At 41.5% G+C, this 12976-nt stretch overlaps 1 protein-coding gene across 2 annotated transcripts in view; it reads right to left on the reverse strand.

The window, feature by feature from the left end:
* Nucleotides 1-213: 213 nt before the first annotated feature.
* The window catches only part of LOC107386513 (connector enhancer of kinase suppressor of ras 2), a 35571-nt gene continuing 22808 nt past the window's right edge, over nt 214-12976 (reverse strand). For both annotated transcript variants that reach the window (XM_070555310.1, XM_070555309.1), the window contains exons 9-22: nt 12305-12451; nt 11154-11272; nt 10654-10856; nt 10410-10499; nt 9278-9468; nt 9148-9196; nt 8865-9043; nt 8703-8776; nt 8570-8641; nt 8279-8346; nt 7046-7146; nt 6018-6492; nt 1375-1574; nt 214-1297 (exon numbers count right to left, since the gene is read on the reverse strand). In XM_070555310.1, coding sequence (XP_070411411.1) covers nt 1250-1297; nt 1375-1574; nt 6018-6492; nt 7046-7146; nt 8279-8346; nt 8570-8641; nt 8703-8776; nt 8865-9043; nt 9148-9196; nt 9278-9468; nt 10410-10499; nt 10654-10856; nt 11154-11272; nt 12305-12451 — 2016 coding nt within the window. In that variant the 3' untranslated portion in view covers nt 214-1249. The remainder of the gene's footprint in view (nt 1298-1374; nt 1575-6017; nt 6493-7045; nt 7147-8278; nt 8347-8569; nt 8642-8702; nt 8777-8864; nt 9044-9147; nt 9197-9277; nt 9469-10409; nt 10500-10653; nt 10857-11153; nt 11273-12304; nt 12452-12976) is intronic.

Consider the following 12976-nt stretch of genomic DNA (forward strand, 5'->3'; position numbering starts at 1 on the left):
TATTTTACCTGAAACCAGCAGATGTGTGTCATGTCCTCTTTTTCTGAATTTACTGAAGTACAAATAAAAACAAGCCTCATCTGTTCTATTCCTGATTAAATCAAACACTCATCCAATCTTTCAGACCTCATCCTGGGAGCATTGGTTGGTTCATATCAAGCCAAATAACGTAAAAATACAGATTTAGAACAAAACGACTCATAAAACAAAATGTTTTTTATGCCTGTACCATACTTTATTTAATACAAAAAAATGATGTAGCTACAATATGGCACAGGTGTGCAACATGAGTCAGTTTCAAACGTGTTTTAGTCTTACAAAGCATGCTTGTCTGTTAAACATTTAATAAATACAGCTAGTCGTCATTTCAAGGTAAACACTGAACAAAAAAGAAAATCACATTTTCTGGGCAAGTTTCAATAATTATAATAATAATACTGAAAATACACTGAGCTGGTTGAGTGTGTGCATGTGTGTGTTTAGGTGGGCGGGTGTGTGGGAGAGATAACACCAGTATCCTCTGAAACAAATGCACTTGGATTTACAAAACTGCTTTACAAACAATCAGGTAGACAGCATGCATACAAAAATAGACAGCTATTCTTATCGTTCCATGTAATTTACAACGTTAGTTCATTATTGCCAAGCGTTTATAATTTTGCACCCCTGCTTTGAGGATTGCCTTTCTCTCTGAATCTCTTCTCTCTTTAAAAAGGTACGATGTACATTCACTATCACTGAGGCACAGCACTGGATGTACAGCTTAAATAGGTACCACAAACAGTGTGTACTCACTGCTGTAAGAATGGAATATTAAATATACACCTGATGCATGTGTTGTTTAACATCCTGTGCACTCACAGAACACACACACCCAGCAATCACACATACATGCAGAATGAAATGTTGTGCAGAGCTTTTAAAAAAGAGAGATGTACGTAACTCCAGCATGACGTATAAAACAAATCAGAAGTGGGAAGGATGTGGCCATGCACGGTGGTTACAAAAAGCCTCAAAGTGCTTTATTTGCCAAATAATCTATAATATTCTTTATTTCTCTGAGCCACACTCATAGGGACATCCAAGTTTGAAGTCCTGCTGTTTAAGATTAGCTCTAAAAGGAGAAAAGATGGACAGCTGAGCAAATAAAAGGTGGATTTTGGTGCCATTTGGTCCCCGGAGGGAGGGAATGCTTGATAATGTGAGGCACAGACAGAAGCAGAATGCTGCAGAGGCCATCTTCAACAGACTACCCTAAAAAACCTAACGACCGGTTTGTGCCTTGAAGAGGAACATTCTGTAAGAAAACAAAAGTGGTAATTAGACATCTGCAATAAAAACATTTTTTTAAAAACCATTCTTGTGTGGTCTTACCTTCAGAGAGCTTTGAAGAATCCGCAAGCGGTGAAGTTTGTCGTTTAGAAGAGGGTCGTTAACTCTGCGGACAAAAGAACGTTTGTACTCGAGACGGCTGGCTGATCTGTGGTCAGCAGAGGTTGAAAGATTGGTCTGCTCCAGAGCCCGGTACAAATCCACCAGCGAGTCCGTCTGCAGTCTGTAGTCTCGTCGATGAGCTAGAAGGACGACCAAACAGCTTAAAATTCAGTCAAAATAATAATAAAACTAAATTATCACATGGGACTGATAATTGATAAAAGTAATAAATAAAGCTCGTTTTCATTCATTTCGTGACAAACCTGAGAGGTGTTAGTGCATAAGTTGACAGTAAAAAATCTAAATACAATGTTTTCATCATTCAAAGGACACATAGACATTTATAATCGTTAAATCTGTCATTTTAAATTAATTAAATTATTGACAATGATATTAGATCTCCACTATCAAAATCACTAAAGTATGTGTACTTTCATGGCACAAATTTTGATTTATTTTGCCTTACAGAGTCCTGGTCGCAGTATCACGGTCCAGGTTTATAAATCAATCCCAGACCCAGAGAATCACTACATACGCATTCAAAGTTGATCTATGGCAATAACTTTACCCTAGTTTACATGTACATCAGAAAACCAAATAATAAAGTGTTTCTCTCCACTTCGGTAGGTGGCAACATGTGCCCTTTTGAGTCCGCATTCTTCTGGTTAGTAACACAAATAGTAAACAAACGCTGGCGGGAGTGAAGCAGTAAAAACAGAACATGCAAAATGGCTGAAGGAACTGACGTCAGCAACGCGACAGCCTAGTTTAGTTTATTAATTTATTTTGTTTGTTTTAAGTTTTAGTTGTCTGTTATCGTTATAATTATTGTGACTGTGATTACTAATATTGTTATTATTTTCAATTATCTTATGGTTGTTTATCTTGGGTTAATGATTTACCTGGGTTTCCTATTTTTGTCTTTTTGCTTTTCTATTTAGAAAAATTATAAATAAATCATATTGGACATCAGCAACACTGCAGCACAGCTTATTTGGAACATATTGTCATGACTGATGGTGCTGCACGTGCTAATTTATGATATTATCACAGGACCGCTTCCGCAACCTCGTCATTTCCGGAAGATCAGCATCCAATCGGTCACAGCTCGACTGAATGCTTAAAGAGCAAATTGCAGGTTACATTTTTTTTCTAATTCACATAAAATGTTGTCCAAAAATACTGTTTGAAATGGTTATTGTGGATATTTTGTTGTAATAAACATAACAGAAGTTTTTCTAGTAAAAAGTAGTCTTCTCAGCAAAGGTTCTAAAAAGGCTCTGTTTTCTAAATGAGAACCTCTGACGTGACCAAAGGGAGTCAGAAGCTAGGTGCTGCCTCAGCTCAGTGTGGAGAGTGGGTAGTTTTAGGGTAGAGAGGTCATGTTATCCAGTCAGTGTGTGTTTACTAGTTTTGGATTGTGTTCATTTAGATAAACTAGAGTCTGAGAAGGCTGTACCAGCTCCAGCCTGTCTGGACATTGAGTCCACGGGTTTCCAGATAAGAGAAACAACACCTCTATCTCCGTGCCTGAGGGCATTTTGTGCAGCTGAAAAGACGGACTTCTGTAGCCCGCATCGGTCGGTACCGGGACAGGGAGGTCCACGCTGGGCTCCAGAGACCTGTGGCAGCGTTTAAAAAATTTAAAGCGGATCCTTGGAACTCAGATCACCATCAGAACCGACCACCAGAAGAGGCGTGCGGCTCAGCGGGCCGGATGGTTTCTGGGTCGGAACCAGATCAGAACCGCCGCAGGCCGCTAGGAGAGGATCATGCGCAGCTTTTATAAATACCAGCTTGACTGGTTCGCTTGTGTCTGGGTCAGATCTAGCTCACAGAAGCCCACCTGAGCTCCAGAATCAGATGATGGGCGTCTCTCTCTAAGCGCTAAACTACGTTATGTGAATGAATATAGCTGACAGACGCTCATGTCACAGTGCGCAGGTGAGTTGACTGGAGGTGGTGAGGATCCAACTGCAGGGGGAAAAGGCAGGCTGATGAGGACATTTAAACAGTTCTTTAATGGGAAGCATGCAGACACTGAAACAATGGACAGACAAGGAACACAGAACTGGGAGGGTTTAAATACACAAGGAGTTGGGATCCTCCATTGGGGTTTTTAAGTCTCACTTAAAGACTTACTTTTATTCTCTTGCTTTTACTACCTAGCTATTTTATCGATGGTTTATTTACACTGTTCTTTTACTGATTTTATTGACTTCTCATTGTTGGTTCTTTGTGTTTTGCTCTAGTTGTTTTATTCTTTTATATTATTCTTTTAACCTTATATGTTTTTACCCCTGTACAGCACTTTGGTCAGCTCACATGCTGTTTTTAAATGTGCTTTATCAAATAAATGGAATGGAATGGAATGGAATGGATCTAAAGTGATTGGGAAACGAGAGGCAGGTGAGAGCAATTAGGAAAGACACAGGACTGAACAGAGTGGGAAGACAGGACAGGTTGTGAGAGTTCATTAGTTTATTATTGTCAAGTATTAATATTAAATTAACTGACCGATACTATTTTTATTGTCTGGTACATGATACAATATTGTGATGTTAGCACACAAGTTTAAGCTTGCACCATTAACTCACAAGATATGGCGTGGTATGGGGGCCAAAATTAAGACTACTTCCCAGCAGCAGGAGGCTATATAAATTCCGAAGCAAACTACTGATCTGACTAATGATAAGCTGGAGCCGGTAACTGAGAGGTTGGCGCTGCTTACTGAGGAATAGCACCTTTACCAGCGTTATTACTAGATACGCTAGGGACTAGCAGCCCTCAGCTGGTCATTGACTGGTTCACACACTCCCTCTCTCTGCTTTGGCCAATGGTTTCTCCCTCTGGGGCGTGCAGCAAACTCATAACTTTATGGTTTTGGTCCATCAGAAGTAGAATTATAAACATTTAAAGTTTCCTCTGCGTCAGAGCCGGCATTAGATTCCATATTTTTCTCTGGATTAAGCTGATAGGACTCCCTCAGCTGATGTCATTTATTTTGGCAAAAATAAATAAATTAATTAAAATTTTCTCACAAAAATGACTCGCCTAAATAATTTATGTCCAAAACATTTTTTTAAATGAGTTTCTATTATGTTCCTCTAAACATTGGTTCATGGGAGTCTCTAACCTGCAATTTGCTCTTTAACATGCAGAGGAAGTAAGGCTGCTACCACATTATCCAAGTACTTCAGCTCCAAAAAGATTAGGACTGGTAGTGTGTAATAATCTCTAATAATCTCTTCTTACTGCTTGAATATTTAATCTTCTAATTAAAAAGAAGAAACAAGACTCCATGGTTCTTTTCGGATGCGCTAAGCTAAAAAAGAAGTTAGGCTAATCTGCCTTCTGATTTGATTTAGCTGCACGTAAAAAGTATAAAAGCACTATTTGTTTGGACGAAAACAATTTAAAACATCAGGTTAGGCTGAGTGCATTTTTAATCAACAACAAAACATTTTCAAACAACCAAACTGAAATCAAACATTAAACACTTAAAAATCACTTGAGCTGTTTTGTCTCCTGTTTCCTAGCAGTGCCCTCTACTGGTGCAACAAAGCCACTACACTGAGACGCTCCTCTTTATTTGTTCTGTTGTCCATTTTATTACTAGGAAGGAAATACTTTAAAGCTCTGGTGTTGTGCCTGGAGTTGTATCAAGTTGTGTTTGCTGCTGGTTCGGCGTCTGTTTCATTTTTACAGGAAACGTTAGAGAGAACAAATGTTGGAGTGAAATATAAATGAGGACAAAGAGAGAGCAGAGCCCCCGGGCACGTTTCTTTATGCTGTTCAGATTCCAACATTAACATAGACTGAAAGGATTCCTCCTTGGTGCTGAGAGGCACAGCGACATCTCGATCGGGCATGAGAGAAGAGTAAAAGGAAGAGAAAATACGTGTGTGTGTGTGTGAGAGAGAGAAAGAGAGCGAAAGTGGAGTGCCGAGACATATCAGCATCAAATAAGACACTAAATTTGATTTCACTTAGACAACTGCCTCAAAGGTACGAGAGACAGAAAATAGGTTGGCTTCAAATCTAATCCTATAAAGTAGTAATAGCGATTATTAAACCTCTGACATTTGCTGGCTCTGACTGCCTGTTCAGGGCTTTAGTCAAACACCTGATGACAAGTGCAGCTCAGTATGAAAGACCTGACTGAGAGGTTTGATGAGGAGACGATCATGAACATTCAGGGTTGATCTCCTCTAGCCACCTCTCCAGAAGCTCAGATTAGCCCAGGTTAGGGTCAAATCTCTGAAATACCATTTACCTCATGTTGACTGTACTCATTTTAAAATTTGTTCCTTATATTTAAAGAAAGTATCATCCCAGCTTCCTGTACTAATGTCTTAGCATCGCTTATTTTTGTTCAACTTTCAATCAAAATCCTGCTTAATGTTCAAATTTGGTTAAATGAAGGAGAGGAGTGGCACAAGTTTAACCACACTAAGGCTCATCAGATCTTACCCAGTGGCTTTTAAGTAATCTAGCTAAAGCAGCTGGCAAACACTTTGCTTTCATGGCAGAGAACCAGATGATAAAATGTGCTCATCAGGAGTTATCTGTGTGATTATGACCTGTGTCTCTGGGCGGGTCCAGGTGGTAATGCTGAGGCTCCCTCTGATCCGACGTAGCAGCCAGAATAGCGTGGAGCCCGCTATCCCGGGGAAGCGTGAAGCTGCGAGGTTTCCCTCCTGCATCTGAATCGATGCTCGTCCTGAGGGGCAGAGGCAGGGCTCGGTACTGTTCTTGCAGCAGGCTGCGCTGGGCGGGCAGAGTGGACTGCCTGCGGTACTCCATCTCTAGCTGATCTCTGTCCTCAGACTGTAGGGACTGTTCCACAGGGAACGTCTGGAGGTAGTGCATCCTGGTGCTGCTCTCCATCTGGTCCTGCCACGAGTTTCGGTGGCTGCTCATCTTCTGCCCAGGAGAGACGCTGTGGTTGCTGCTGCTTTCCTGAGGCTCTGAGTGGTACTCCTCATGAGAAGAACGAGACTGGAACGTGTCGGACGAGGAGAGATGGCCACATTTTGGCTCCAAATAGGGACTTACCTAAAAAACAAACAGATCATTGAGGGTGAAAGTTAGCATTTAGACACATTTAGGCAAGGCAGCTTTATTTGTATAGCACATTTTATACACAGAAGCCATTCAGCGTGCTTTACAGGAGCAAGAACAGCAAGAACATAAAATATTAAAATCAGCGTGACAACATAAAACAGCAGATTTTAAAAAGAAATTTGAAATGAATACAGTCAGATGTAAAAATAAGATAAAAAGGCAAAGTTAAAGGGTGAGCAGTTACAGTGCAGAAGGTGCGGCATAAGAAACATTCATTCAGAAGCTGATGAATACATGAAAGAGTTGGAGCACATTTGAGGTCATAGGAAGCTGATTCCATCTGTTTGCAGCATAGCAGCTAAAAGCAACTTCGCCCTGCTTGGATCTGACCCGAGGTTCTACCAGCTGACTGTTTCCTAAAGATCTCAGAGCCCTGCTGGGTGTATATACAGGAAGGAGATCATCTTGTATCTTGGCTCCATGCCATTAAGTGATTTATAAATGAGTAGAAGCACTTTGAAATCGATTTAGTGTGCCAACTCACCGAGGCTGCTCTAGGATAGGTGTCATAAGGAGGTGGTGGACTGTCCCGTTTGGGGACTGGAGGTATCTCCATGTCATCATGATCACTCTCACTCCAGTAATCTACAAATAAACAGAATATCATGTTAGAGTCACATTCTAAACCATAAAACATACGTCATTATCAGATCTTTTTCAGTTTGAGCAGATCAGAAAGATCAAACTCTGATTAAGTGGTCTGAATGTAGCAGAGCTGCTTAGGGTGAGTGTGAAGAGGGAGAACTTCCTGTGGAGTCTTCTGGAGGTGTTACAGATCTAATGTGGATGATTTCCTAAACAGAAAAGTGCTTCAAACCTGTTCTCACACGCCCACCTCGGCAAGATTTCTATGTAGGCAGAAGGGCCGGTTACATTACTTCCTCTTTTTTGTAAGAAGCCAATAAATGTCAAAATAAAGAAAATAATGTTTTATAGAATAAGAATTAAGAGCCAGCAAGTTTACTGATGGGAGATTTAAGAAGAAAGAAGAACATCTGAACAAAGGAAGCTGTTTTTAGTCTATGTTGGTCCTGTGATTTCAGATGTGTGCAATTGAAATTAAGTAAATTAAACTGAAAAAGTAATAAATAAACAAATAACTGAAATCTTTGCTTCACTTTTGCGTGTAAATGAGTCCAAACGAAGTTTTCTAGTTCTTAAAAATGAACTTCCTGCATAAAAATTGTTTTTGAACTTTTAAAACCTCCAAAGTGGTTATTTATTTTCATAACAAAACAAGTTGTTTGTCATTTGGTTTGCTTTTAAGTTATGATTATGAGTTTCTAAAATAATGATACAAACATTTTGCAGTTGAAATTTTAGATTGTAAAATAAATTTGTGAAATTTGATTTGATGATATTATTAAAACATAATATTTTAATATTACTTTCAAACATGTATCATAATTGTGCTGCAAGATAGAAAAAAATCAGCCATAATTTTAGAAGACAAAAATCTTTTCACAGACCCATAAACAACAACAATCTCTATCCTTGGAGACAAAGATCTCGACATAACACCAAAATAAACCCTAAAAACAAGAATCCCAATCAGATCTCGGACATTTTACAAAGAAACCTATCGCTCGCTCTCCGAGAAGCTCGCTTCATGCGGCGTGACGTCTTACTGCTTAATTTCATCAGCTGCTGCCCTGTAACCAGTGAAAAAGTTTAAATATTCTGCAGCTCCCCCAACAGCCTCTGTGACTAATCCCACCTTGATCCTGGTGAATTTTCTCCTGCTCCGAATAGCCAGCAACTGCCATACTGAGACGACTCAGCCACCTGTGGGGGAGAAGAACATTCATGACGCATTCTGTGTGTGTGTGTGAGTGTGTGTGTGTGCGTGCGTGCGTGTGTGTGTGTGTGTGCGCGCGCGTGCGTGTGTGTGTGCGTGCATGCGTGCGTGCGTGTGTGTGTGTGTGTGTGTTGAAGCGAGAGAGCATTTAGGAGGAGAAAATTCAGATGGTGGAACAAAGGGGCTTTTATTAAAGGCTTATACACTCACCGGGACATGTCGTCTACATTTTCCGCAGCAAAGTAGAAGGTCTTTATTTTGGGATGGCAAGCCTTGAACGCACTGAAAGGGAAGCAGTTTAATTATATGTAGAAGCCCAAACAACAACCAAGTTTTTACTCACTATTTCCTTCTGCATTCAGTTGCACGATCGATCTTGAATTCTGGGAGGCTGACAAAGCCCTCGGCCTTCTCATCCTGGACATGCAAAAGTAAAGGTCGATTTAAAATCAGAGCAAACTTTTATTTGTTTAATCACCTCTTCTGTGGAAATGATAATGTTCACCTCTTCGTTCATGTACCAGTACAGACACGTGTCTTTCAGGATGAACCAGTACTTCTTCCACTTTTGTGAAAAATAGGTTTTAGCATCCTTCTTTTTCCACAGCCAGCCTTGACAGTCCCCCTGACCCAGGTCCCGGCAGGATATCCTCCGTTTGCTGATGGAGGACATAGGACTTCCAGCTGCAGGTGGCAGCGAAGAAGCAGAACAGGGTCAGAAAGGATTCTTCATGAAAAGAGAAACTTGTTTTTCAGTGCAGTCAAGTAAATGAGACCAGTGCCTCTACCTTTATTCTTCTTCTTAGACCTGGACAGCATCGAGGAGCGCTCAAACACCTGAAAAGGGAAAAAAGATGACATGCAGCAGACGGTAACGCTCCTGCAGCATGTTGCTCCTCACAGGTTTAAAGGACTGACATGATACAAGGATGCGGAGTCAGAGCTGGATGTGGACAGAGCAACTTCCATCTGGAGAGCAGGGGCATGCGTGTACTGGGTGGGGCTGCTTCCTCGCTCCGTCTTCCTCCTGTTCTGACTCAGGCTGCGGCTCAGCAGGAAGTTCTCCCCGGAGGGTTTATCTTCACTCGCAAAACGTAACAGGGAATTCTCTGAAGGGAAACAGGAGAAAAACTCAGAGCTGATCAGATTGGAGTAGAGGGGATTGGAAGAAAAGGTAGATAATTACCTTCACATCTGAATTAGTCTAGCCGAAAATGTGGAAAACACACCTCAAAACATAATAATTATGTTTATGTTTATGTATTTAGCAGACACTTTTGTCCAAAGCGACTTACAAGTTACAAATTACATTAAGGATGCCTGCTTGGACATCTACCATACTATCAAATGAAACAAAATCCACAAAACAAAAAAAACGCCCATCGGTGGCCATCTGATACCAACAAGACAGATCAGACCGCAGCATCTGACACCAGGTGACTCAATCTGCCCTAAAGGAGAAGTTTCTAATTATGACTGAGATCAAACTCACCGTTTCATCTGCTGAGCACTCTGTTGATCTGACGTTTGAAAAGAATCGTTTTAAAACATCTACAGAGTGAGCTGTTGCCAAGCAGGAAGCTCTCAAACATCTATGATCTGTCGCTTGCAGATAAATATAGCCGCATCACTTCTTTCTTATTTTTGCCTGGAAGGCCTAAAGGAGCAACCACCATCCACCGAGAACACCAACACATCACTCAAATCGGATGCAAAGCTCTGCATTTACCACCTAGCTTAAACAGCCACCCATAAAATGTGAGCATATCAAGAAAATCTATTTATTCAGTTGCCAAAGCAACAGGGTACTTTTTATATCCAGAACGGCAGAGCAGAGACGCCGAGAGAGGGATGAAGGAGGAAACAGCAGCGGTAGAATATGAACATATGGAGGAGAAAGAGGCAGGAGCTGATATCCAGCATGTTATCAGTTCTGACAGGCCAGCTCATGCTTCTCCTTCTTGGCTCGGAGATCTGAGAGGGTGAGGGTATTATGAGCTATCCACCCCCTCACCCTAGCTTTCTCTGTCCTTCTCTGCCTCCCACTTACCTCTCCTGCTCTCCCTCGTCAGCTTGGCCAGGTCCTCGTTGTCTCCCACCCAGTTGTAGTCCACTGGCATTGAAATGGGCCTGAGTCTGCCTGCAGGAAAGCAGACATGAGGGACTTTAATATCACACAGCTGCCCACACACACCCAGCAGCCTAGGACGTCTTAAGAACACACACGCCGCTCACTTAAGATGCGGTTTCTCATGAACACAGAAACGTATCTTCAAATAAGGCAGAGGTCTTACCATATGTGGGTGTGCTCCCCCTGCGGACTGATGACACCTCCTGGTTCTGGTCGTACTTGTAGCAGTAGAGTATAGAATCCTCCTCCACAAGGGGAAACCGCCGCCGACATTCCTGGTCCAGGTAGGAGTTTGGTGACTCAGACCCTTCTGCAGCCTGGATGTCTGATTGATGATCTTCATCTGGCAGATCTTTCTTGTCATCTCTTTTAGAGAAAAACTTTATTAAGATGAAGAACAACCGATAAAGACAGAAGGAAAACAGTAAAAGAAATGTGTGTTCTGGTTTTCAATTAAACCAACATCTTAAAACAAAGAAGAGAGTTTTTATTCAGGGTAAAGAAGGCGCTATTCCCAAAGCCTATTTATAGTATTCTCTCCCTGCTGAGGAGAATAACCTAACTCTGTCTATTTGTTTGAAGGTTCAGATTATAATTTTGAACAATTTGCATAGGATTAAAATAATATTTCTACATGCAGTTCAAAATGTTTTGTGTGTTCACCTGGGGGTGTAGGGCTCTGCTGGAGGTGGGGGGATGTAGAGATCCTGCAGGGCGCAGCTACTCCTCCTGGAAGGAGTGCTCAGTGTACTGGTTGGCGTAGCGACACTGCTGCTGGGACTCTGAGGGGAGAGCGGCTGTGTGTGAATATGCACATATGATGGTGCAAAATACAGGGATGCACAAGCGGACAGGGAGGGAGAAAGAGAAAAACAGTTACAGGATGCGACACGATGAAAATTTTGGACTTCGTGATGGTGGAATCACATGGTGACAATTGGCTAAGCGTCTCAACTGTGAAATGAAATTTGTAAACTGGTTCAAATTAGAGCTAGTTGACATTTTATGACTTTCTTACATTATTTTAGTTTTAACTCCCCGTTTGTGACATCACAAACAGGTTTTTTTAAAATGGCTTCTTTTAGGCACATAATTCCTAAAACCAACCGGACGGACGGACGGACGGACGGACGGACAGACAGACAGACAGACAGACAGACAGACAGACAGACAGACAGACAGACAGACAGACAGACAGACAGACAGACAGACAGACAGACAGATAGACAGATGATAGATAGATAGATGATAGATAGATTTTGCTAAAGAGGCTGAGGATGTGTGAGGTCGTGAAAAGAAAAGGAGACTGCGCACAATTGTGCTTCAGAGCCTTGGGGAGGGGAGAGAGGAAACATTTTCTCTGGACAGAGACTCAAAGCCTGCGACACTTTAAAGCTAGTCTCTCTCTTTCCTGTTCACTCTGGTGCTGGCACACTGTCCTAATAATGGAGCGAGTTTGGCTGAAGTAGGACAACAGATGCCACTTAGAGATGACTTGTTAACATTTGAATCAGTGATGCTGGAACCTCCAACCACTTAGTCATGAAGATAAATCTAGCATTTGTGTATTATTAAGATTCTGTGATTGGTAAAAATAGATTGTGGTACCAACAGTAAATGTATAATAGTTCAATATGGTAATTAATTAACTGTTTTACCCATTCTTATCATAGAATTGGTGTAGTTCATATTTAGATGATCTAAAATTATATTCTCAGGTTTGGTGTTATTTTTATTTCCAGCACAAAGACAGAAACACAGAAATGACAGAAATAATCCCAGCAAACTGGACAGACTGAGAGCTGACATCTTACCTGCAGAGCTAATGGTTTCCACCTCATGTTTTTGAGCAGAGCAGGGGTGGATGTGAGTGTGCTCTGTGGGCGTTTCTTCAACGTTAAGGTGACACCTGCAGGGTCGCCACGCAACAGGTTCACCAGGTTCTTCAGCTGCCAGCCCACCTAACCAACAAGGACAGCAGCATGACGGTTTCTTCAGCACGTACAGAAAACATCAATGTTCAATCTGATTGCCGCAAGAGTGCAGCAATTTAAATCAATTCAGCCTCCAAACTGGTTCCCGTTTTTGTGGTTAGGTTTGCTGCTATAAGTGACCTCTTCTCTTCTATAAGTTTAAGTGTAATCAAAACAGTTGCAGTGGTCTCTAGTGGAAAATGAATGCCTTGTAAGTCGTACTCTGCAAACACAAAGCTCTGGTGCACCAGTTTCAGGGAGCAGAAGTGAGCCACGTCAGAGTTGAGGTTCAGACGACAGGATTTAGAGTCTTATTTGAGTCTTATTTCCTGATATTTGGACACCTCTCATCTGATTGGCTAACAGCAATGTGACTCTACCACTGTCTCTGTTTGCTTTGCAACGTTGATGTTTTATTTCCACAAATAACACAAGTCTGGAGGAGTTCTGTTGTATGGTGGAGTTGCTAATGCTAATAGTTAGCTTCTAGTAACCGAGACGCTCTCTGCTGTC

The sequence above is a fragment of the Nothobranchius furzeri genome, chromosome 10, assembly GCF_043380555.1.
Source record: "Nothobranchius furzeri strain GRZ-AD chromosome 10, NfurGRZ-RIMD1, whole genome shotgun sequence".
Lineage (NCBI taxonomy): Eukaryota > Metazoa > Chordata > Actinopteri > Cyprinodontiformes > Nothobranchiidae > Nothobranchius > Nothobranchius furzeri.